The sequence below is a fragment of the Prenolepis imparis genome, unplaced genomic scaffold (genome assembly GCF_030444845.1).
Source record: "Prenolepis imparis isolate NDT839.2.m4 unplaced genomic scaffold, iyPreImpa1.0 SCAF_8, whole genome shotgun sequence".
NCBI classification, from domain to species: domain Eukaryota; kingdom Metazoa; phylum Arthropoda; class Insecta; order Hymenoptera; family Formicidae; genus Prenolepis; species Prenolepis imparis.
Window position 1 is genome coordinate 5,574,566 of NW_028141166.1, and position 27,905 is coordinate 5,602,470.

A 27,905-nucleotide genomic window follows, 5' to 3' on the forward strand; every position below is an offset into this window, starting at 1 on the left:
TAATATTTTTGACAGTTATCAGCTGATTTCTGTCAAAAAATATTACTCGCGGATAAGGTATTATAACATATTATTTACAACATATTACTATTTTAATATTTTTAACATATTATTATTTTAAAATTCAATTAGCAAATTAATGCTTTAATCAGCTGATATTTGTGGAAAAATATTAATCGAGTTTAAACAAACTTTTTTTTTAAATATCATTCTTTTAACATAAAACCGAAGAATTTCGCGTACTTGTATTGTTCTAGTTAAAATAAATTTGTTAATATTCGTTAAAAATTCGAGGAATCCTAATATCAATCATGACAAATTAGAAACATATCTCGCTGACACATCATGAACGCATTAAACAGATTTATTAATCAAACAAATAAATCTACACAGAAAGAATTTTCTCTTAGAATTTATTCTGAAAATCGTGGTAATCGTTGGACAATATGGTATGGAAAGAATTTTATGAAAATTTCTCTGATTGATATTTACAATAAAAATAATAATATCTATTGCAATAAAATATAAAATATGTTTGATTAATTTTACTGTGCAGTTTAAAAATTAATCAAACATGTTTTATATTTTATTGTGATAGTTATTATTATTTTTATTGTGATAAATATTAATCAGAGAAATTATAAAATGTTTTCCATATCCTATTGTCTCACGATTACCATAATTTTCAGGATTAATTCTAAGAGAAAATTCTCTCAGTATACTCAATCCTAAAGTGAAAGATTGTGCAAATTCTGCTCCTGAAATTCAAATCGGAAATTCTGTATTTTTTCATATTATCTCGAAAGATAAAAGAAAGCATGTGCAGCACTCTCGGCAACACATCGCATAATGCATTAAAGCGATTTATTTTAGGAGCATATTCGGTTTTCATAGTTTCCAGCAAGCGTGTGGACGTTTAGGCGAAGGGGGAAAGAAAGAAAGAAAGAAAGAAGGTTTTCCTCCGAGTTATGCGCCGTTTATCAAAGTTTGCATTTTTCCGTACGCTGGTACCAGAGCCCATCCTTTCGTTTGGGCTATTTGTCACTGCTCTATATAGTGCTACCATTTGCACTATCTCGTTCGTGTGTGTGTTTTATATATACATATATGCAATTTCGATCGTCCCAATTTTTCCTGTGTCTCTCATTTCTTTACCACTTTCTCCTTTTTATTTCAGTAACAAATCGTAGCTCTTTAATACCTATAGTAATTTTCAACACTCTTATAATCCATAAGAATGTAGAATAATGGCAGCTGATTGAGGAAAATTCCATGGTTATATAAAAGAATCCTTTCGCGCGAAGTAAAATACTTATCGTCTCCCTTTGTGAGGGCTTTCATTGTTATAAAAGAGAACGAAGAATTAATAATAATGCTATTAGTCGGTTCAATATTTTACTGTCATTGCATTTTACTTTCCTAATGATATAAGCCTTTACGAAATTATTCTCTTCAAACTTATTACATCAATATCTACGTTTGATCCTATTCGATCAATTTGTATTATACAAGCTATTAATTTCTTTTCCAAGTATGAAAGGAAAGAAGAAAGAAGTTCCTATTTTACACGATCATCGGCAGGTCTAGTACTACTGTGTCTCCCGGTTTCTTCGCACCACTTTCGTCCATTCATTCTCGCCTCGTCTTTCACCGATTGCCCGAAGTATCCGGGTAACGATTCGATGCGCCGAAGCGATGGCCGAGCGTGCCTCTCTCTAAGTGCATCGAAATTTATGAACTGTCTTGCCGCAGTCGGGTCTGCCGGAGGAGAGCCTTCGATGCCCGGTTGAAGGATTAATGCTCCGCTTCTCTCGCCCGGATTTTATGTCGGAAGCATGAAAAATGTTCCGCCCGCTTTGCTCGACACACCACCATATACTCGCTCCTGTATTAGCCTTTCACGTTTCTTCCGCGAATATCTTTCGCCAGTCAGTCTGTGTAGCCTCTGAAGCGGCGACCTTCGCCACTTCCAGAGAGAGAACAGCTTTAATTGGTTTCGCGCGAGCGCGATGCGTATATATGAACCAACACGCGCGCACAGCGAAATTGCTTTCTCGCCTGCACATTTGCATCCCGAAATTCGATGCGATTTCTCACACCCGACGTGGCGGCTTTAAATTCGCGGTTGGATTTAAATTCGCGATGCCGACACGCGACAGACGAGCAACGCTTGTGAATAAATTGTTGGCTAATTAGCGATTAAAGGGTCGACGACGAGATTGATGGCTCTCCGAGGCACACTCGCGTAATCTCGATCCTTTAGTGCCAGTAAAGAATCATGCAAAGGCATTTTTTACCACAACTTTAATTTCAATATCTATGCTCGAATATCTATTAACGTTAATTAGAGAATTAGTACGTTCATATATTTACGTCTACATATTATTAATATTATGAATTATTATTACGTATTAGTAATATTATGAATTATTAATATTATGAATTTTTAATATATACACTGAGAGAATTTTCTCTTAGAATTTACCCTGAAAATCGTGGCAATCGTGGGACAATATGATATGAAAAGAACTTTATGAGAATTTCTCTGATTAATATTTATCACAATAAAATATAAAATATGTTTGATTAATTTTACTAAACTGTATAATAAAATTAATCAAACATATTTTATTGTGATAGATATTATTTTTATTGTGATAAATATATTAATCAGAAAAATTCTCATAAAAATCTTTCCATCATATCCCACGATTACCATAATTTTCAGGGTAAATTCTAAGAGAAAATTCTCTTTGTGTATAACTAAAAACTTTAATAATAATTTAATAATTTAATAAACCTTAATAAAAATAATATTATGCTGTTATCTTATAATGGATCAAAATGATATAATCGATTAGTAATTTTTCTATTATGTCGTGATATTTTTTCACGGCACAATCAATAATTAAAGGGAATAATTTAACGACGAAAATTATGATTTAAAAAAATATAACAATCATGAAATCTTTAATTTTGCGGAGGAGAAATTTGACAATTTCTTCTACGCGATTCACTGTTTATCAAAGACAATGAAACGCACTTGTGGAAAAGTCGTTTTTGTCCACGCATCGATTACGAGTTGTAATACATAAAAATGAGAGAAACAAAAATTTATCGTGCCATCAGAGTCGCCCACCGACCAGATAAAAAATGATGCCGCTGACCGCCTACCGAGACAATCTATCAATCGCGAATCTCCGTCGAATGAAAAGACGCCTCGCATAGCCTCTTCAAAGTTCCTTGTTCGAAGATCGTCGATCTTCATTGCTGCCATTCAACGCCGCGAAAATCTCTCTTATGCGAGACTTTCGTATAATGTACTATATCGCGTGTTATTGCCGAATGGTGCGCAGAAATATTTGCAAGCTTGCAACATTTCTCATAAAAAGTTACGACATTTCAGTTTCTTTAGAGATTTCTTAATCGCATTTTATTATTAATTAAACATAACTTTTGTCTTGATTAGTATTATCAAAATAATATTTTAATACAATATAAAATAGTTATATTGTAATAAAATTCTCTTGAAATATATACAAATAAAAATAGCAAACTTTAAAAAAAGTTTGAAGTATGGATATAATATATATTTAAACGATATTTGGATCTCTCTTGGCCGAAAGCTCTCGAAAATAAAAATTCCCCGATATGTGATTTACTAGCGGCTACAGCTGAGATTGAGTTCTATTAATATAGTGCGCGAAATGGCTTGGAACCATCGATCGTTGTTATTGTTCTGACGTCGGCGGTTCCTATTTCCTGTACTTGTGCAGAAATCACTAATTTTAGGCGATGAAACGTAATAGTTTAGCTCAAGGCTTTTTTTAACGTGTATTTTTCCTTTGATATAAAAAAATTAACGAAAGTAAAAGAAATCATCATAATTCTCAACCTAAATTAAATGTTTATTTGCGTTTAACATAGTATTTAGTAAAATAATGAAAAATCTATTTTATAAGTAAATTCAAAGAGAAACAGTTTCGTAATACGTATATTACGCTTGCTTGTTACGATGTTCTTATTGAAGTATTTCGCAACGATCGACCGCGGAATAATTAAACCCTTTCGGTACAAAGTCATTAATCTCGCGTTATCGTGAATCAAATAATAATTAACGACGGCAGTCGATGATGAAAGTGAGGCTGATGTATTTTCGTAAATTAAAGAAGAAGAACTGTTGACCAATTGCGGCCAATCAGAATGCGATCGTGGATCAAGGACGAGGATGACATGACGGTATCGAGAAGACACGCGGATCGAGACAAATGATCCGTCTCGTAAACCAGTTTAGGCGATAAAAGTGACGGAGAGTCTCGGATCGAAACTATATCGATTATCGATCGAGATACAGCGGGGAATAATAATTTAAAACCATCGTCTATAATCATAAAATAAATCCGTTATATAGAGTCGCAGTCAGGCTGGAATAAAATCGATCGATCTTCGATGAATATAATAAAATTTAATTTAATAGACACTATATATACATTATAGAAATGGCTCGTAAATTGAAATGAAGAACGATATCGAGAATCTCTCAATTTGATTACACTATAATGGATTATACGATGACAAAGTAATCTTCAGTTTTTTTCTATCGCATTCGGATTTTTCATTAAATTGTTTACTCGTCGTAGAAAGAAAAAAAATAAAAACGTAATACTTGTGCATCTATTTTTCTTTAATCTATATGTACGAGCGCCGTAGGATGTCGTGCGAAATACACGTTTTCCAATATTTGCTTTCTACTAGAAATATAGAATTTCAAATCGTAATCCAGATTTGCAACAAAATTGCAATCTACGATCTCTCGAGAAATTTATGACAGTTTTATACACAGTTTGAAATGACATAAAATAGCACTTAAACTTGCGCCCTTCGGCAGCGAGCTGTCGATTTAATTCCGAACGTCAAAAATTTCACATCCCAAAAATTTCGCTTCCCCCGCGACCCTCCGATGCAAATATGCGGCGGGCGCGTTGCTGAAAGACGCAAGCTGTCAGAGCATCGGCGGCGATAATTGAAAAAGCCGGGAACTGTCAGACAACGAGGAGATGCTGATGGAGCACGCGGAGGAAAAGCAACGGCGAGGGATACGCGCGCAAGCAGGCCCGGGGGCATCACGCATGCGTGTTTCGTACTCTCTTGAGAGAGCGCTATCGTTATCCATGCATGCTCCGAAATGCGCGAGCTCCCCATTCGTCCTCTGTCGGCTTTTGCCGTCGAACGTGTGCCGCGTCTTTTCGGCCTCTCTCGTCCTCGCCACCCGAAAAAGTCGTCTCTCCCTTCCCGAGAATTTCTCACCGTCGTTACGAAACTCTCTGCATCGACGCAGAATTTTAAAACAATAATAAACGATGTAACAACAATTATCACTTCATTTCAATTAATTGATAAATTAGTTAAGAGATGCGCGCAAGTTGAAAGGATAAAATTAAAGGGAAATTGCCGGTGACGTCGGGAAGTGACATTTGACAGTCGGGGGATGTCGTCGGTGGGAAACTTTCGGGGTGTCTGGAGAACCATCGGGGGATCGTTGATGAAGAAAAGTGCGTGGCGGATCATCGGTCAGATGTGGCGTTAAGCCACGAGGTCGTTGCGCTTTTAGTGCGGAGATAGTCGGCAGCCGATACAGTTGTTTTCTTTTTCGAGTGGCTGACAGCCGGCCGACAACATGCTGTCGACGGTCCAGTGTCACGGCGATGTACATCGGAATTATCACGTCGCTTACACGGTGAGTTTTCAAAGCCGAGACGATCGAGACCGTTTTTCGTCGCGTCGAAACGATTTATTTCGAGCGCCGATGAATCTTTCGATGACAGGAAGATTGGATCAATAATATTGCAATGAGAGATAATTGTTGATTTAATAATAATACGCGTTTATTTTGTTGCAAAATCCTACGAGTCGCATATTATGTAATCGAGAAGTATTAAAATAAAAATTAATGCAATTTTCTATTTGAAAGAGATTGCAAAGAGAGATTCGGAGTTAAATCTAAATTTTATTTTCATAAGCACACGTGTCTTGTGATATTTGTATCAGTTATAATATGACAAAAAGTAAAAAGATAATCTCCATTTAACATTTAGAGAGTAAATATATTTTACAGCGACTAATATAAAAAAAATAAAGAGTAGCAGACATAAAAGCATCATGGCCATAAAAATGTATAAACAAATGAGGAATGTAAATATAATCCGTAATTGTGCGCGCAGAATATTCAAAGGGGTAATGGCGATGACGTAAGACAAAATATACTACAGTGTAATATTATTCTAAGAAATTTCCTACATTGTGTAATACACTTGAAATAGGAATCGCTTCGATGAAATTTATGACACGCTCACTTTTTCTGACAGGATCGCAAAATATCAAGAATGCTATAAATTCCTACGCCAAATATATTTTTGCGAACATCGTCGAAAACGATCGATAATAATTTTTTCGCCTTCCTCACAAAATGCTCACCTATACATGTCCCATAAAAATTCAGGAAGTAACTTACAAGCGAGAGCTATGCGCAGATGTTTTTTGATGATTCTCGACGATTGTCGATGATATTTGGACGCAATATTAGAGTTATTACCTGCATATATGAAAGTTCTAACAATATAGATAACATTATGTCTTACTCTGATTTTTTCCTGAAGAAAATGTGATTAAAAAGAGCCCAATTATTGGTATTAATTAAATATGAAATATTTAACATTGAGCCCATTGATAAGTTTTTGCAAATTCAGAAATATATATACATATTGATGGAGAAAATTTCATTTCTTAATTTAATTCAGATTTCTTTTATTTTAACTAAATTATCTTATTTCAATGAATCTGTGATTTAAAAATTATTGAAACTATGAATAATAATCTTCAATTTTTAATTAAGGAAAAGTACTTAATATTCAACAGCTTTATATTACAATAGAATCTAATTGATTGAGACATTTTATATAAGAGACAATTTAATTTTGGGAAAGCGATACGATATGATATAAAAATACATTTCTCTTTTATCGCTAATGTAAGTTGTAAAATAGTGCATTTTTGATATCGCGAGAGGGTGTGGTCATATTGCGATGTTCAACAGAGTCCTTAGCAGGCGCTGGACCAATTCTTCTCAATTCCATCTCAAATCACGTTTATATGCGGATAAGTATCGAATACATATCACGAGCTCACGGCGCCTTGCGTCATTCATCTATTCTCGTTCGACTTTATCGCCGCGGCGAACGAGTTTACCCGGGGCGTCAAGCGGAATTTTAAGATGGTATTTCCATAGGCTTGCAGAAAATACGTGGAAGGGACCATTACCCGGATATTGAAAGAAAAATCTCAATATTCGGTCCGAATATAACCACGTCTAACTCGCTTTCAATATAATTTTAAGGGAATTTTGTTTTTTATTTCAGTACTGCATTTGCAAAACTAAATTACAAAATATATACATTTATAAAATATATTTTTTAATTACTATAGAATTATGAGATTACTAATATATCTCACATATAAATTCATTACAAACATATGTAAGTTGCAAAAATTTATTATAAATAGGGATTGATCAAAGTTTGCCAGAGAGATGCAGCTACTTTTCAAACATTAATGCAAAAGAAACGAGGAAAAACCGTGCAAGTCTTATAATGCTTTCGATTTAAATAATTTTTGCAGAGTTTTTTGTAAATCATCTGGCAAATTGCGAACTAAAATATTCCGATCCATCAGCTAACAACCGGCGATAGCGCCAATATCCTCGACATTGATTTATGAAACTCGTATCGTTTCTGCCAACAACAATACATCGGCCGATTCACGCTTTGTCTTCCTCCGCGTTGTTATGTTGTCGCACGGAAATATACGGGGGACGAAATCTCGCATTAGGTTACACAGGAATTGGTGGCCATCTGGCACATGTTGCCGAAACACCTTATATCAGAGAGCGAAAGATCGGGGAAAACTATGTCAAGTATAACAAAGAAGAGTAAGAATATTACATGAGAGATAAAAAAATCATAATCTATCAAAGCAAGTGATAGGACAAGAAATAAAAGACCAAAAAGAAAAAATAAGAGTCTTTGGATTCATTCTAACATCTTATTTTGTCTTGACTCCCTTCGATTTATCATCCTCAATGTCTCGATACGGGTACACCCTTCTGAATCGCGATTTAACAATTTATCCAGCTTGAAGGAAAGGTTCGCAAGGTGCGTCAAATGATTTAAGTTTCCGCCCAACATGTGAAATAACATAAGCGAACGCTTGGGAAGTGTCGGAAAAAGTTCACAGGGTCTAGGGGCGGAATATACGTATAAAGTCATTAAAATGTGTTGCCCGAGAAATTCTTCGGGATGCTCTTTGACCTATTTGATCCGTTATGGGAAGCGTGTGACTCGTAACGTAATATGTAGCTGTTAACAATTCCACTTTAGACCCCGTTATAGGAAACATGCGTGTACATAATACGTAATGTAACGTAATACGTAGTTGTTAAAGATTCTGCTTCAGTTCCTAATTAATAATTAACTTCTCTCCCGCTCTTTCTCCTCCTCTGATTTTAATTCTACCTTATAATAGGTAAATTTATTTTTCCCGAAAAGTATTAATGTATAATTATTATCCTGTAACGTAATAAGTAGTTGTTAAAGATTCCGCTTCAGTCCCTAATTATTAATAAACTTCTCTCTCCCTCTTTCTCCTCCTTTGATTTTAATTCTATCTTATAATAGGTAAATTTATTTTTTTCGAAAAGTATTAATGTATCTTTCGAAATTCAACATTTATCGCGCAACTTTGCTTTCAATATGATTTATTTCGACAATTTCCGAGATGACGACAGTCGATATATCATTATTATTGCGAACGTTATTAATCATAAATCGCATACAATGCGCTTGTACGAGAAATTACTATTACAGCTGTCAACGATTGTTGCATCGACCGACGAGGATGTAATCGCGAGCGAAATAGTAACGATGAGTGAAGCCACAGTGACAATTCTATATACGCGTGCTGAACTGGTTTGCCGACAATGCACTTTGATTCGTCTGTTATGCACAGTAATTGGCTGCGACATTAAGTTCTTTACACGCCTCGCCGAACAAATGGAGGCAAATCACGGGCGACGTTTCTTGTACGGAGTTCTCTCTCTCTCGTGGGGCATCAATTAGTGGCTCGACACGATAAGTTTCTCGCACGCAAATAAACATCTTCTCGGCGAGAGTCCTGAGTGTTATTTCGTGCGATTCTCGATAAAACGATCGGATATTAATTGGGTTCTATAATTATTGTATACTCTGACATTTAAATAGATATTTCAGACATTTTTTGATAAATTTTAGATTGAATATAAATATCGAATATTAATAAATCGCTCAAGTTACTCAAATTTATTCCGATCGATATTAGTATAAATACACTGAGAGGATTTTCTCTTAGAATTTACCCTGAAAATCGTAGGATAATATGGTATGGAAAGAATTTTATGAGAATTTCTCTGATTAATATTTTTACCAATAAAAATAATAATATTTATCACAATAAAATATAAAACATGTTTGATTAATTTGACTACTGCATAGTAAAATTCTTTCCATACCATATTGTCCACTATTACCACGATTTTCAGGGTAAATTCTAAGAGAAAATTTTCTCTGTGTAGAAAAAAATGATTTGTGATAAACAGATACCTATGTATATTTCAGTGACAATTCTAAAAATACTTTAAGATTCAATGATCCCGATAATGCGAGCAGAATTTTACATCGCCGAAAATGGCGCCAGCAATCATAAAAATCCAGCGTCGCGAAGTCGTTCGTAAATCTTCGTTATCGAACGTGAAAACCCCGGCTGATAGTGCCAACGACCCGCTCCTTGGGCGGTCAGAAAATTCTCGTGAAAGCGAGTTGTCTTTAACGCGGGGACGTTCTCACCATACACGCGAACACGAAATACACGAGTACATCTCGTGTAAACGGCTCGTGATTTAATTCCACTATCGTTGCGTTTATCTGCAGGGCGTTTTTTGCGTGCGCCACGAGAGTTCTGATGTTGCAAGCGACATCAGAGGTCGGAAATTCTCTCGCAGGAGGATCCAGATACTTTTATGAGTTGCTTGATCACGTAAAAAGGGACAAGTTTGAATTTATTATGAAAATATTGATAAATTAGCGTTGTCCAAAAATTCTTTTTAAGATGCTTTTAATTTCGCTTGGAATTTTGAAATTATTAAAATAATGTGTGTATTAAGTAGAAGCAAGTAGGGATCATTTTGTATTCGTTCCTTTTCCTTACACGCGACGTGGGCGATTTACCGCTGCGAAAGTAGGGGATCTTCGATAGGTGGCTGGCATGAATCCAAAACCCGAATCGAGACTGCGATCTAGAACGAACGAACGACAGCATGCGGTCGAGGATACGAAATTTCCGGTGATCGCATTTCTACTACATGGTGGTTCTCGCTTAGAAATAAAGTCGTGGAAGTGAAGAAAGAAAAAGCAAACTGTATTACGCCGGTCATTAAGTTTCGATTAATCGCGCTCACGAAAGAGAATTTTTTTACAATCTAACTAAAAAGGATAATACTATCACAGAGAGAATTTTCTCTTAGAATTTAAAATCGTGGTAATCGTGGGACAATATGGAAAGAATTTTAAAAATATGTTTCATTAATTTTACCATACTTTTAGTAATATAAAACTTTAAGTATATTTTATTGTGATAGATATTATTTTTTATTGTGATAAATATTAATTAAGAGAAATTCTCATAAAATTCTTTCCATACTGATTACCATGATTTTCAGGTAAATTCTAAGAGAAAATTCTCTCTGTGTACAATCAATTACTTTTCTATTTTTTTTTTTCATCTCCTTTATACGACGACGATAATATATTGAATCAAGCTAAATGTTAGATGCAAATTTCATAAAGTTTGTTAAGAAAAAGTATTATATATATAAAATATATATCCGTTTCTAACTAAAATAATTTCTGATTTCCGCTGCGCGGAATTTATACAGTTCGATTGGTGATAAATTCTCTCGCGCTGCCACTAATGACTTTATTATGTCTAGAAAACAAATAGAGATGAAGCAAGTTCGAAATTAAGACGCACTTATCAAGACTTAGAAAAACATTACATGAAAGGATTAAATCGGCGTTCGTCGAATGATCAGGTCGAAGGTCGACGATAAAACCGAGCTAGTAAGTAGATAAACTAGCGATTCCTTTTGACGGCGATTCTCTTTACGATCGCTATCGTCTTTTTCTTTACGTCATATTTACTACGAAGTTGTATAACCATGCTGTTAAAAAACCATGGAAGTCGCGAAGAAATTATGACAGATATTACAACGGACGAAGGAAGAGAGAGAAGGAGGGAACGGATAATGAAATGATAGCCATCGGCTCTCTTTTGCCTCGGGTGGGCGCGTATTTATATCGATGATCGTAAAGGGCGTCACTTCCTATGAGATCACTTCTCTCGGCTTCCTATAAATTTTACGGTGGGAAGAGGAGAGAATATATATTTCCCGAAGAATATACTTCGCGCGTGTAAAAACCTGACCTTACGTAATCGTCGGCCATTAAGACGGCGAGCGCATATGTATGTAACACGTGTCCGTGTCTTGTCACGTCACATTTTGCCACAAGGCTAAAGTCGAGACTGTGACTAACGTTGCAAAGGTTGTCTCCATCTGATATTAGCAAGAGCCAAGTGCTCAGATACTGATGGATCGAAAACAAACCTTACGAAACGCGTCCCGTCTATCTAATCTAAGGAGCGCGAAAATGTCCCATCGAAGAAATTGGGAAACTTAAGTCATTCCGCGTGATAACTCACGTACGTGACGTTCTTTAGTTTCCGACCGCTCTGATGGCACTTTGATTGAAGTAATATCATCTTAAGAGGATCAAAAGTATACGTGTGGGACGTTAATATTAAAATTCAGCCCTGTATCTGCCATTCAAGATGATATTTTTGAGTTTATCCCCCATGAAAATTTGATCGCGACTTTATCCTTTTTTCTCTGACAACTTTTAAATTACCAAGAAAATAATTTTGTGTTACTGATTTTTAAATATTAAAATTTGTTGTTTAAGTACAATAAAAAATTGGAGAATAAATATTTTTCTTATATATTTTTATTCATTTTCCAAGATTTGATTCTCTATTAGCTTTCGAAACAAACCAATATAAAAAATGTTCGCGATTTTAAAAATCAAGGATATATTAATAAAATATTTTAATACCTTTTTTTATATATTTTCTCGAGATTTCTAGCATTAACATTTCTAGTAGCCAACACCGTCGTTTACTACTGAGCTATTTACCGCCTACTTATTATAAGCAAGCATCACGGATCATTTGCATAGAAACATGGGTGATAGTTGCCGCGATCGGAATTTACATTCCGCACTATCAATCGGCATCTTGCCACACATCCGCTAATGTAATACGGCGTGACTACGAACGCCCCATTGTCATTCCCGCTCTTTCCTCATTCCAACAACGTCACGATTTGTTCGCCGATAACGAGAACTGTCCGGAATCTAAACCCTCCGCAGCTGCGCTCCAGTTGATCCCTGATGCGATTCCCGATCGTGCTCGATTGCGAAACATAAGTCAATTAAGTGCGGATTAGCCAATCGTATATCCTGTCGGTTCCCCTTCGTACGACTCGCCCTTTCGACGAACGTCATACACTAATCTCCGCATTCCAAACTAAACACAGCGCACGCTGTTTAATCTGACTTTATATACATAAGTCATATTTATTATCGACGTCATTAAGACGTTAATTATTTTCTTTCGCTGATTGTGAGATTGAATCATTGCCCATTTCAATAACAATATATTCCGCATAGCATTGACTCAAAACTTCCGTGTTATCGTATACGTCGTTTTTTCCTATCATTTTATTTTTATCTTTTTATCAAACTGGCGTTATCAGTTTTAAATAATACAATTGCGATTAATAAAGCCAGATCAGATTTTTTGACATTTTGCAGATTCAGCGTGATTGCAACAAATGTTTTTTTCAGACTACTGTTTTTACAGATTACATATCAGCGGTATAAAAAATTTTATATATAGGCAAAGTGGTAAAAAATTAAATAAATAATTATATTATAGAATTATGAATTTTATTAAAATAAATATCTAGTGTGCTAAAACGATTTTCCTTTTGATCGATATTATCACGTTTTAGATAGATTTTCAGATCAGATTCTTTAAATCGCGTACTTTTTATTACATATTATTGCGCCTAGATATGTAAATGAAATATACATGAAAAAAATTATATTCGAAAAATCTGCATCTAATTTTCTTCTCTCGCTTTATCAATTCAAATATGCAAGTCTTACAACAAATTACGTTATTTTATACTGTAGCGAGGATAAATTAGAGATTTGTTTGAATTATTACACAAAATAGCGAAAGTCCTCGTCGCGTAATCCTGTTTAATGATTACGTTCATCGATTTTTCTCCTTGATGATAAAACGTGTTTTCGATCGCGTGCATTAATTAGTGCGAATTTAGTTGGCAGGTAAAACATATTTTAAGAGATTAAACCAATTAAGGCTTGATAATCCCGCAATATTATTGTTTCATAATAACGAACCCCGCAACATTGTTGGACATGTTATAATTTGCAATGTTAAATTATGCTAATCTGTAAATTGTGTGTATGTTTGCGTGTGCGCAATATTTTAGGAGCGATACTGCACGGCATACTGCTTTCAACGAAATCTAAAAATACTACACGGTTTATACCACCGTCTCGATATTTCACTACTCACGAATGTGAATTTAAACGAGGAGGCCTCTATCCGCTTCTTTTTATAACCGAAGCCGCGCATATTTTTTACGCGGCAGATTTAGTAATCGTACAGTTTTCGCAATCCGGTCGGAATCTAAACTCCAAGACAGAGGCGATATATTCCATCTGCGATCTTTCTCTCGCCAAGGACATTCTTATATTTATTTATCTGGTTACCTAGTCCTGGTAAAACGTGTTTCACCTACGAAAGCCTATCGACCCTCTTTGTGTGATTTATCTTGTCGTAAAATGTCGCTGATGTTTCTTTTGCTTGAAAATTAGTGTGTTGCGTCAGAACCCCAAGAAAAACTTTCAAAAGAATTCGTGTTAAAAGGCTATATATTTTTTATTTTTCCACTAAACGCGCAAACATGGAAATATTAAATAAATATTGACTCATCGCTTCTCCATACAAATTGGCGTAAAATAAAATTTATAACTCAACGTTTCGACTTAGCATTGATTGAGTTTGCACTGACTAGTTATATAATTATCAGCATTATTTTTAAGAAAGATTTAAACAATAATTATTTGTGTCATACAATTTAATCAATTTTTTGGACTTTATAAATAAAAATGAATAAAAAATTAATAATGGATGACTTTGCGAGATAAGTAAAGTTTCTCTTAAAATCAGTCCGACACGCGACATTATATATGTAATAATTTAAAAGCTTGACTTAATTATATTGGAAAGACGTGGTACGTTAAAAACACGAAGACATCGTTTCACACACGTCACGACACGTTCCCGTAAAGTTATTTTATCACTCGAAAAATGAAAATCTTGTTAGAACATATTAAAAATTGCATCCCCACTGTCGCGTGGCTCATGAATCTCATTCTCCACAATCTCCCTGCCGAGCTACAAATTAGCAAGTTCAAACGTGCACCCTCCGCAGTAACGGGCAAAATTTAGATGTATGTACAAAGTAAATGACATTGGAGAAATTGCGTGTATATCACCAGGTGGCCTAATTGTATTCCACGGGAGTGGCACGTTCACGACCTACTCGGCTACGCTTTTCTTTATTGGCGATGCGACCGCAGAGAGACGTACATGGCAACCTAAAATAAAACCTATCGAAAACAGAAGCGAGCGAAACTTCGCAAGTAGCTTGAAATTTAATTTCGTTTTATTTAATTTTTCGTTTCAAATAAGAAATAAAAATTTCGCAAGAAAGTTAAGAAAAATAATTAAACGACAAAAATCTTCAAGAGATTATTTTAACTAATTCATGAATAAAGACGTCGATTTTTATTAAATAGAATAAATTGGATGAGCAAGATGTGTCAATAAAACTTTCTACTACGGATATTTTGATCGATCACGCGTAGAAGATGTTACATAACGTATAGATTACATCCGCATTATGACATGATCTAGACATTAAGATAAATATCGCAAGCCCGTATCATCAAAGTCCCATTCCCTACTCGCTCAGTCGAGAGAGAAGATTTCGAGGGGAAGATACATCCACCCCGAGATAAATTCCACGCGGGACGACGTGGCCTAATTATATTTCAAGGGAGTGGCGTTTCAACCACTCTCGAAGGTGTCGTCCCTACATCCTCTGCCGGCTCGCTCGGCACTCCGGAAGCTGGCAGCGCACTCGGCGAGGAGGAGAATCTGCACCCGGCGCAGGATCGAGCCTGCGTGAAACGCCGACTACCAGTCGCCATGGTTACGCGTCAAGTTCTCTCACCCCGTTCTGCCACCCCGCCGTCCTGGACCCCAACATTCCGGCCTGCCGGGGGAGAGAGATGCGGGCTTTCAACCTTCTGTGCATCCGCAGCGCCGGGGCGGCTCCCGTGCGCCGCAGACGTTCGGTTGACCCAGGTCGCGCCGTAGCCGGAACTCGGGTTCCGATCGTTTTCAACGTGTCATTCTCCTTCGTTCCTCGCGTCATTCCGGGGAGAACGTGAGGGTAACCATGGGCGGCGGTCGCGGGCTACGTAAAGTGAGAGAGAAACGCTCGATGGAATCGAGCGTGACCATAGGAGAGGGTGCGTACCTTGAAACGCGACTGACCTTGAACGCACACACCTGCAAGCCGCGGCAGGTGAATTGATCGGCGCCCGAGAGGGTGGAATAACGCGGGGGAGAGCTAATCATGCGGCCTGGTTGCGTATGAAGGTTATACAGAGTGCGATCGATGATCTTTTTATTTGTTTGAGCCGATAAGAGATATTCTCCAAAGACATTGCAAGATACGCCAATAACGAGATAAATGACAGTGCAAAGAAATAGTGTTGAAGCAATCGGAGTAAAAAATCATGTTCCACATTACAAATTGATGTGCGACTAAAATAAAATAAATAATAATATATCTCTTATTTATAATATTATAAATAATAATAATAAAATATCTCTATATAATATATATGTATACATCTGTTATATCCCGTGTATGTGAGAGAAATCTAAGAATAGAAAATCTGAAAGTTTTCAAAAACTCAGAAATCTTTAGTTATATGTAAACACAATTCATAGTGGAAATCCCACGTTGTCGAAATGTGCCATACGTACAGTACAAAATACAGAGAGAAAAATGCTCAAATATAGTAGTAAAAGTTGGATAACAATAAAACTTGCTCCATCTGATCCTGGTGCCAATAAGGGTTGAGTGTTTTGGCTCACGTGATCGAGAAGAGGAGAATTACGTTACGCTACGTATGTTTATACGATACTTGACCCGGAAGTCGCACATCAATGATCCGCATCGTATTAGGGAGACACGTTTGGCAAGCATCGCGGTTTTTTACAGAAGAGGGAAGAAAGTGTAAAAGAAGGCGGTGCCCGACATGACGAAGTGAGCATGGTGTCTTCAGACATATAAATTCAAGATTCTTATTGTTGGTAATTAATAATTAATATATTAAAAATTTTTTAGAGATATCATACAAATAGGGAGTGTAATAAATCGAGCCGATCATGTCGAGTCTTATTACATTCTTTTTTATGAATATCGATGACGTTGGTAAAAAGAGTGATTTATGATTCCTATGGTCGGACATGTCCAAGATATTATATTGAAACATCGTTTCACTTGAAGAAAATTACACACACAATAAGAATATGATGAAGATACGAGCGCGATGAAGACATTCGAAAATTCTGACGGTTCCTGGTGATTGATGCCAGATATCATTCGCGTTTACTGTCGTTGTGCCAGAACGTTTGACTGATTTAGCGCCGACGTCATTTGCCTAATGGGAGATATATGGAAATTACGAATTACATAAAGGCCCCGATCCTGCTCACCGATGACGAGCTCGAACAGCAGCTCTCTATCGCGCGCCTGGTTACGAGCAAACTGCTGCCGTTGCGGCGACACCCGACAGGATAACGCTAACAATAATATTAAAGACGTCGAAACACCCCTGCGAGAGAAAACGGAGACTCTTCTGCACCGCATCGCCTTTACTGTTTGGCACACTGCCCTCCATATAGAGAGCGAGGTGCGTGCGAATAACATGCGTGCCTTCACACGCGTGCGCAATGTGTGTATCAATTTACATAATAGTAGTTTCTCATAAACGTCATCATCTCTTTTTTTTTTTACTTGTCTCTAACGGAAACTTGACCGAATGTTAATCTTGCAGATGTAGATCGTATTATTCTAAAATATTTTAATTAAAATTTTATATATCTCAATATTCTACAAATATAAAAAAATTCCTTTTTAAATTATTTTCTTTTATACGTTTAAAAATGTTTTTTTTTATTTCCCGAATAAATTTTTAATTTTAGCTTTTATATATGATATTGTCGATAGAAGACATATATTTCTTTTAACTTTAAGTTCGTTCACTGCATTTCTATAACTGTGCAATCGCAGCATCCAATATAAGATATTTAATAGGTTTTGATAGGTTTGAATTGATATTGATAATGCAGGTCTTTTTTTAGAAATATTGAATGCAACTCAATCTCTCCGTTACGGCACCTGTCGTTGTATAATTTTTCCTTTAAACAACAATAGAAATATCGTACACTGCATATCATTAATTTCAAAACAATGAACCATAATGTCACCTACTTTTCTTGAGACAACGCCCACGAAGAGTATAATAGCATTACATTTTCTACGAACCGAACAGAAAGTTGTAATATAAAACCGAGCTATTATATTCTCAACTCAATAATAAAATATATTCAAAATAATATTATTGCGGCATTATTTTAACAAAGCAATAATTTTTTGCGTATTAATTTTCTTATATGATAAATGACAATGACATTTTTGTCATTTTAAGTCTTAATTTGATAGAGTACTCTTAATTAATTTTTATACAATATTTAATAACAAACATGTTGATTAATTTTTTCCATTTTTTCCATTTACAGCACAATGGTGGTTACGAATCACAACCGAAAAACGTTAATAATATCGGAAGAAGCAAACAGCATGTAAGTAAATTTGACATAATTATTTAATTACTGTGTCCAAATTCACTCGCATTTAAATTATGATATTATTAGAAATAAATAACCATATATTATACCACATCGGAAATTATACTATTGCTATAACTAGAGATATAGTAGAAACGGAAAATGAATAATCAATCTTCTAAAGATAGCTTTTTCTCATGAGCTGGACTAAAGAACTCTCTATCCTTAGCTTATCAGCATCGATGAAAGCTCGCGATTCATCGTTAAGCATCTCTAAATATTTAATAACGATATAATCGGCGACGTACACGCACAAGCGACTGACTCTACATCGGGCATACTTTTATTTATTCCACGAGAAGACAGAAAGAAGCGAGGCTATTTACATTCGAAACGCATGACTTTTGCACACTCGTTTGAATCTTCTGTCAGATAACATTTCGTGTCGTGCAGGTTGCAGGAAAAATTATTCCCGACGACACATCGTCGTCGCCCATTCTCGAATACCTGCTTTCGAAATGCAGAAACCGGAGGACACACGTGTACGACCTTTCCAAAACGCTGAACTCTTTACGGACGCGGGGAAGAGAGTTTTCCCCGCATTCAAATGGAAATGCGCCCGTCTCTTTTATGCTATATTTTTTTTTTTTTTTTTTACGCACCGGAAGTTCTACGCTGGTAGCTCGTTATCCGCATCGCGATATTAAAATAGAATTATATCGTTATGTGCGACGGAAGGTTTTTGGATCTCTCTCTTTTTTCTGTTTCTCCTTCTCGCATGCGCGGAATATAAATTTTAATAAATAAGCGATGAGAGTTTAATTGCATCGGCGATTTAATCCCGGGAAATTGCATTAAAGCGGTTTAAATCCATGATAACCATAATTGCGATTGAGAATGAGACACGCATTGCATAAACCGCCACTTACTACGTTGGCGGAATAACTTTCTATTAGCGTGTACAGCGGAGAGGGAATACTAATATCCGACCAGTAATCAGCTACGCTAATTATTCTTGTTCATTGGCTCTCTCTCCAGCTCATGCACTATCCAAATTGATTTCATAAATCAATCTACGTGACAAATACGCAAATAACTATCTGCCGTATCGGTCCAAGTATCCTTTTCGACAATTATCAGCTGATTAAATATTAATCGCGGATAAAATGTTATAATATATTATTTAAAATTTTATTACTATTTTATAATATTATATAATATTACTATTTTTATATTTTCAACATATTATATACACCCCCATTATCGCTATAGAAATGATATAAATAAAATAAACAGTTTCTCACTCACCGATACGTGCAATAACGGAGTTGTAGTACACCTCCTCCTCTCTTGGTCCTTCGTAGCGCTCACGACACTCACGAAAACACGAATAATTACGATTGTTCGACACTTTACGCGACACTCCCGACACGCGAAACTTTACACGACTGTGTATCGCAATGTGCTACCTGTAACAAATAAAATACATACGTTGGAATAATCTTATTATTTCACATTATAACATACAAATATAAATATATAAGCTAGAATATTTCATTAGCAAATTTTCGCTTTATTAATATTTTTTGACACAAATCAGCTTAACAGTTAATTTGCTAATTAATTCTTAAAATAATAATATGTTATAAAAATTAAAATAATAATATGTTTTAAATGAAATATGTTATAATACTTTAAACGCGATTAATATTTTTGACAGTTATCAGCTGATTTCTGTCAAAAAATATTAATCAAGAATAAGGTATCATAACATATTATTTACAACATATTAATCTATTTTAATTTTTTATATTATTATTTTAAAATTTAATTAGCAAATTAACGCTTTAATCAGCTGATTTCTGTGAAAAAATATTAATCGAATTTAAACAAACTTTATATTATTTTTTTTTAAATATCATTCTTTTTAAAATAAAATAAAATCGAAGACTGGTGCACTCGTAGCGCGCGCTTGTGTTGTTCTAGTTTCTTTAAAAGTCACAAAAATACGAGACATCATTTTACGTCATTCACAGCTTGCGTCTTTCGGCCGATTCATCAGTATTCAGAATAAAAAAGAATAATGCAAGTCTTTTTTAAAATTCTTCCGTTTAAACAGCGTTTCCTGCGCGTCAACAGTGCCATTGAAAATTATTCGTCACATATACGCAAAAGTGGCAGTAAGATAGCGCATTATACGGTCGCGATGTTATGTCGCGATAACCCTAGTACGTGTTGACGTCTCCGATGGATAATATATTCGCGAAACCCCGCACTTATTCGCGCACGGGCCATCGTTATTATTGTGCAAAATATATGCACGAAGCTACGACAGTCGCTATTCACCGGTCGCTACTATTTTTATATGTGATACAGAGAAGATTACAGTGAGGCTTTTCATATATATATATAAGTAAGTAATATTGTTTTTGAAACACAGAGGAAACATATATTTATTAATATATTACTATTATGTTTCTATTATTTAATTTTAATAATAATTTTATTTTTATATATTTTCTGTTATTTAATTTAATTTTTATCTTTATTATTAATTTTATTTTTTTTCAAATCTTTTTTTTAATTAAATATTATTAACGTGTAAAGATATTTGAAATTTACATTCAAGCATCTTTTTGAATGATAACAAATAATGGTCAAGGTTAATGTATTTATATATTTTTTCTTTTTATATGTGTGCTAATTAATTACGCGGATCCGTTCCGGAAATTATCGTTCGCGATTACATCGCAGTTATGGGTCGTCCAAAGAATAGTAAAGGTGGGGCGCAGTGGGACTAGTGGGAGCAGTAATAATTATGCGGAATGGCAATTAGTGTGCGGTAAAAACTGTTGCGCAGCTGTTATCGCGCATATACGTTCTTTCTCGTGACATTGAGAATTTTCATTGGTCATTTTTGTTCGTATATTGCGTTGTATTTTCGTTTATTGCTAAAAACTAATTTTACTCGAAAATAGTATCGATAACATTTTTTTTTTTAAATAAGGAATAATGTTTGAAATTTAACAGGATATAATGTAAATCATTATATCTTTCTAACGAAATTATTTTTTCCTTTAAATTACTTATCAAATGGAAAAATGACTAGAATACGAGAAATAATAAGAACGAGATAATCCAGCCATATCGCCATTATTAGGCATATCCAACATAATCAATGAAGATTAAACCTATTCGTTCCGTCACTGTACTTCCAATTAGAAATTAACCGCGAGCAATTAAGTGGATTAACGGTAATTGACATTAGTGGCGCGGCTTATTGCATACGTCGACTTCTCGCTCCTATATAATTGCACAAGATTAATAGCAGGCGATATAGAGAGTCGCAACTTCATTCTTGGGCATATTATATTGTACTGATTATCAATTTTCGATTTCTCAAATTCTTCTAAAAGGAATCAAAACCCAAGATTCTGTGATGAATGCAGAAATGTAGATATCTTCGGCGAACGTTCGAAATGTAAATAATATTATCTTGTTATATATCACTTTCATTTGAAAATTAATTTATAGAAGAAGACAATAATAATTAATTTAAATCTGTTATAATTTAATATTCTATTGAATGTTAAATAATATTAATTTTTATTAAAAATTATTTTATTAGATACATTATTATTCCAAAATTTAATAAAGTTTTTGCAAGAGAATTTCAAGCGAGCTTTTTCACATTGTATAGCAATCCACCGTAGTAAATCTACTTCGCACTTTTCATTCCTCCGAATTTCTCTTTTAATAATCCATCTATCGTGGAAATTTAAATTTAAAGCAACGATATTACGACTTGTTTTCTGCAATAGGCAGTATTCTCATTTCGCTTCTGGCTTAACCATGACGGGCAGCCTCGCCCTATACGATTGAATCCTGAGAAACACACTGGACTTAAGGGTACGAACGCGGGCAGTTTTTTTTCGCGTAGCAACACACAGCTGCGGTAGGACCACACGACGTAATAGTAATTTCACACGTGAGCCTAATGGCCGGAGGGATTTATGAGCGGGTGGGTAGGCCTGACTGCACGAGAAACGAACTCGCGGTCTTACGATCCCCATAAAGGCAAGTATTTTTAGAGGTGGCCGTCTTCGCTCTTGTTCTCTCGCCCAGTTTCTGCCTCTGCTTTCTTTTCCGTGACGTTCGTTCATTGTTACGAACCGCCCTTCATATTTCCGAGACTCGAACGCGAATAATCCAGCATACTCATTCGCCATCCTTTCGATCACATTTTGCTTTCGGATATAAATTCGTTACGCGTTTTTATCTAGAGAGAAAGATATTTTCCAAAATTTAATTTATTATTTCAGTATTGCTTTATTATTTTAGTATTATATGCGATATAATTTGTGGGACAGAAATATATACACGCAGGATTAAAGTACAGGATTACAATGACATACGTGGCTATGCCACAGGCGTTTCGGCGTTCCCCACCGCTATAATTAGTTATAACACCATAGTCTAACATACAAAAGCGGAGTCTCGGCGAACCGCTTAAAAGGACCAGGCGGAGAACGCTTGAATACAGTCGGGAATTATATGCGCGTTAGTAGAGAAAGGCCAACTTGTCAGACTTACGGATTACATTACGTCTGTTAAGCGCGAATTATCTGAAATTCTGATAAAATTTCTCGGACGAGAACGAAAGAGAGAGAGAGAGAGAGAGAGAGAGATGAATATTTAGAGACAAATAACGCAAACAACGTACGCTCGTAATCCGGCGAATAAATCACGCGAATAATTTTAACAAGCGCCATCAATAACGCGGTATCTCAATGGTACGATAGCGCTCGACTCTGTTAAGGTTCCTATAAATGATTCTCTCGACCAAGTACGACGAGGAAGAAATCGCAGCAATTTGTGCAAAAAAAAACATCCTGCTTTTACATATGCGATTTTCACACGTCCTTCGCGACAAATCATTCGCGCGTCTTCCGCAACTCGTGCATCGTATCAAGACGATCTTAGCAAGACGACCGATTGGCAGAGCGTGAATAGCGTGACTATTCGGTGGGAATCAAAGTCACGCTACTTGCACGAATTCGTTACATCACGCGTCCACAGGGCCGCTTCAACAAGAAATATGTTTAATCAAATGATAATAAGACACCTAGCTGTCTTCTTCAGCCTCGATAATTTACAGAAGACTGAGAAATTGTAGCTGAAAAAAATTAAGGATTTTTTTTTTTTTTTAATTTATAAAAAATAAAATAAAGAAATATTTTTCAATATCAGAATGTTCCTCGGAAATCTTGAAGACTGAGGCGATATTATGCATAATACTATCAATTTATGCGTCTCGAGAGCTCATTACCGATTATTATTGCTCACGTACGGCGTCATTTAATCATAGAGGAATCGAAAATCTCGTTGATGATGTGCGCACCTTTGAGGCGAACTATCATCGCGAAACGATGATGATGACGACGGTAAATAACCGGCCCTGGAGCGCGCGAGCTGGCACACGTCAGATACATACATGACAGAAGGCGGCGCGATTATCTGACAAAACCGCCGACCGGCTACTAGATATTCTTGCGTATCTCCAGCAGAACCAGGCGAAACACAATACCCGGCAGTGTATCGTTCCGCGGCGAGGAAACACGGCGCATCATCATCATCCGGACGTATCTCTCGCGCGCGCGCGGCGAAATAAACTCGGAGCATTCCGTCGTTAAAGCGCCGGGATTACATGTCGGTCTATTCCGCGATAGCGTGTCCTCCGTAAGGACATGTCGCCATGTCGGAGAACATCGTCGTCAGGATCGTCTACGCGCCGAAGTACTCCAAGGTGGATGCAACTAATTCCATTTGTCATGTAAATTGAACGATGATCTCTAATTTATCGTAAAGTTTTTGCCGAATTATCATTTAATTTCGTGCTCTTATATAATATTGTGATATGTGTGATGTAATCGAAGTGGAAGTGAATTTGATGTGATGTAAATCCTTGGGGAATTTTCGAAAAATATCTAAATTCGTATTTAATTTACGAATTAAACTATTACAGATTGCAATATTAGTGGGCAACGTTAATAATATTTAACAAAATTTAAATATTTAATTATTTCATGTTTTTCTTCTGAATATACACTTTATATAATATGTTCTAAATTTAAATTTAAATCAGAGATAATTTTCCTTGGCGTTATTTCATTTCAAGATGTTATTACGTATTGCGTATGTTTATTTACCTAAATTATACATATCAAAGCTACTATGGAGAGAACAATAAGGACGAAGTGAATTCGTAAGCAAAGACTAAAGAAATGAAATCTCTCCGCGAAGAAGATTTGATTGTCTGGCGCGACATTGTTTTGGAATTTACACAGGAAAACTGAGTTTCGCAGCAGTCAGAGACAAATCTTGCGGAAAGGTTTCCAAACCTGAGGATTAGAACGGAGCTATATTCACGAAAAGATTTTCTTCTTGAAAACGAATTTAGATATATTCGCTATAGGATAATGTATTTTCATAAAAAATAAATCTCGTATATTATACGCTGATGGAAAAAAATTTTTAAGTATAATAATTATTCTAGAAAAGATTGCTTTAGAAATTTATTCGCAATAACGATTGATATTGCATTCTTTAATCATTTACTAAATATATATTAAAATAATATAAAAATATTTTATATCATTATAATATATATAAATATAAAAATATATAAATATATATATATATATATTTAAATAAAAATATTTTATATATATAATAGATATGAAAATATTTTCTTTGGCCATAGATTAATTATTTTTTTAATTATTCCGCATTTGAACTTTTTTGGACATTTCTTTGTAATATTAACATAAAAAGCTTTGCTTTTCAAATCTTTATAAAATTCGAATGAACCATCGGATTACAGGTGCAGGCGTCAACGCCTGCGAGGACACCGGGCGTCGGCGCGGATTCTACGATGACGGGACCCGGAAAGGGCGGAGGTCGCGTGGCGGAGGTAATGGAGTTCTGTTACGTCACCGAAAGGATCATCGCTCTTTGGTACAGGGAGGATGCGCAGGGTGTCCTCGAGCACGCCACGACCCTTCTGCGCGGAAAACACGCCGATAATTACATGGTGAGAATTTCAATAATCCTGGCTTCTCACTACTCTTTCCTTCCACGTGAAAAAGAAGGAAATTCAGTCGCGCACTTTGTAACATTAGAAGATAATTATGAAATATATATAATTAATAGCTCTCTTCTATTAAAATATGAATAAAAATTAGTTTTAAAATTCTATAGAAAATCGAAATTGGAAAGATTTTATCTCTTAAATGCTGCTGGAACAAATTTTGTCCTTCGCAAAAAAAATAAAAATTTATATAGTTATTTTATATTTTTCTTGAAATTTTAGATATACTTTTGGTTTCCAGATCTTTAATTTATCGTCGCCCGGTCGACCCGGTGAACCGAATACGAGGGAAGCCGGATGGCCGCAGGGATTAGCGCCAAGTTTGGAGAGACTGTGCGCCCTCTGCAAGGAGCTGGACTCTTGGTTGAACGGCGCATCTAATCGCGTCGTTGTTCTGCATGCCAGGTGACTTTGCGAGATTTTCATTCAATTTTAACTTTTAATTTTTTTAAATAATTCTGAAGCAAGATTAAAGGCTAAGTTTACGCAATTTAATTTACGGACGACTTTAATGGTACTAATACCTATCACAAAGGAAGTAGTATGAATCTTTCAAAGCGCAAAGAAATTGTTTTCAAAAGATACGAGCCACGTCTCTCCATAATAGAACGTTCAAACGATCAAAAAAAATCATAATTTTACCGCGGTGAATATACATTCACCGCCCTCTCTCGAAACTCTCATAACTTCCCGTTAGTCATTTCCATTCATCGTGAATAATAACGTCATTAGAAGGCGATCAGCCCGCGGCGAAATCTTTTCGCGTCTTACAGAGAGAAGGTATATACGCAACACAGACGTTCGCAATGTATAGTTGCAAGTTAACGTTATCGCGTTCTCTTCAGGGGCAGCAAGGAGCGGCTGGGTGTGGCAGTGTCCGCTTATATGAACTACAGCAGCATCTGCGGGGGACGCGATCAAGCGCTCGACAGGTTCGCCATGAGGAGGTTCCTCGACGACAAGATCGGATCGTTGCACGTTCCGTCGTATAGAAGGTAAGAGAAAGGGAACAAAATTTCGTATAAAAGATGCATGATGTCGTGACTTGTTGACATACGGCTTTAAAGTACATTTTATCTATATATTCAAATTTATAAATTTATTATTTCCTGGTTCCCTCGTGTTTTCAAACAATAATGCTTGTTTAGTCGAGTTCATTTTATTTTATATTCAATTTTTACTAATTGTGTATTTTGACTTTTCACAATCTTAATTCTAGAATTAAATATAGGAAAGTGCTTCTTATAAATGATGCTCATGGCTTCAAATTGAGGATTAAGTTGTGTTAATTTTAAATTAAAAAAAGAGAATACGAAATGTGCTGAATTAAATTTATATGCAGAAAAGAAACGGCTGTTTTAGCCGTTTATCAATGATGTGTGCGATGTTTATTGAAAGCCGTTCAGTTTCTTCAAATTTATATCGCAGGAAGAAGAGAGCGTGTAACTGGTTCGCGTTTCTTGTCGCGGCTATTCGATTAAGAAGGACACCTCACGTCCTTGAGTAGACATTCCCGTCATTTTATTTGTAATTCGTTTTACGCGTCATCGACCTGAAATGTCGAGTCCTCATTATCTAGTCGTCATCATCATCTTCAATCATTCTTGCTCGTTTTATGCCATTCTTCATGTTCGTATGCCTCCATTAATCATGTTGATGCCTATCCGATCATTCCTTCATAATGGATTCCGGAATTTCTCTGTCTTTTTCTCTCTCTCTCTCTCTTTCTCTCTCTTTCATTTGATAATCTTTAGAAATTTCTCAGAATAACTCGGCATCGTTTCTTTTTTAAATTTACTCTGTAATTGCTTCGTTCGCACCATGATCACAATATTTATTTACGAGGGAAGATAATCGCGAAGTGAGATGATATTAACAAAATAAAATGATTGGCCATGTTGCATATTTGATGTTCTCGTTTATTCAAGAAATGTTTCTGTCAGCCGGTTCTCTATCGCGTGGTTCTACGAACCACCGATCCAAAGATAACGAGCTCTCATCATCATCCTCATCATCATCATCGACAGCCTGATCGTTTACTTCACTGCCATGTCGTCGTGTGCATTCGTAATGATTGTAATGAAACGCGATCGAGCTTACATTGAGATTGTCTCTTTTAATCATGTTCGCACTTATAGCCAGTGCATTTTTCCAATTTATAAATACAACCGGAATAGGGGACAACATTTTTTATATGCACGATTGAAACGCATCGAGATAAATTTATTAAAATTAATCTTACTTATTATGATGAAATTATCATTTTTATCCCAAGGAATTAATAATTATCTTCCGAATAAATAAAATATTTAAATAAAAATAATTATGTCACATTATATACTGAATTATGTATTTTAGGTGATAAATAATTATTTTCTTTTTAGTACCACTTATTTACATAAAAATTATTCTTGTAACTGCTTACAATTTTAATAATATTGAGGAACTCTTTAATTTTTCTTATTTGAATAATTGTCCCCCGAATCGATTATTTAAATAAAAAGCTCAATAATAAATCGAAAATATAAAC

At 35.5% G+C, this 27,905-nt stretch overlaps 2 protein-coding genes across 17 annotated transcripts in view; one reads left to right on the forward strand and one right to left on the reverse strand.

The window, feature by feature from the left end:
* LOC145939701 (uncharacterized) overlaps positions 1–27,905 on the reverse strand; it is a 251,871-nt gene that overhangs the window by 184,399 nt on the left and 39,567 nt on the right. Inside the window, exon 4 of the mRNA XM_083044229.1 lies at positions 19,534–19,694. The gene's annotated coding sequence lies outside the window, so the exon portion shown is untranslated. The remainder of the gene's footprint in view (positions 1–19,533; positions 19,695–27,905) is intronic.
* By (focal adhesion protein tensin) overlaps positions 1–27,905 on the forward strand; it is a 176,066-nt gene that overhangs the window by 110,762 nt on the left and 37,399 nt on the right. For 13 of the 16 annotated variants that reach the window (XM_083044191.1, XM_083044189.1, XM_083044192.1 and 10 more), the window contains 4 exons: positions 18,178–18,240; positions 25,109–25,318; positions 25,617–25,780; positions 26,221–26,370. In XM_083044191.1, coding sequence (XP_082900317.1) covers positions 18,178–18,240; positions 25,109–25,318; positions 25,617–25,780; positions 26,221–26,370 — 587 coding nt within the window. Of the gene's footprint in view, positions 1–5,193; positions 5,738–16,776; positions 17,289–18,177; positions 18,241–23,854; positions 24,032–25,108; positions 25,319–25,616; positions 25,781–26,220; positions 26,371–27,905 lie in introns of those variants that run through there. The other 3 variants (XM_083044201.1, XM_083044200.1, XM_083044202.1) reach the window with 3 other exon arrangements.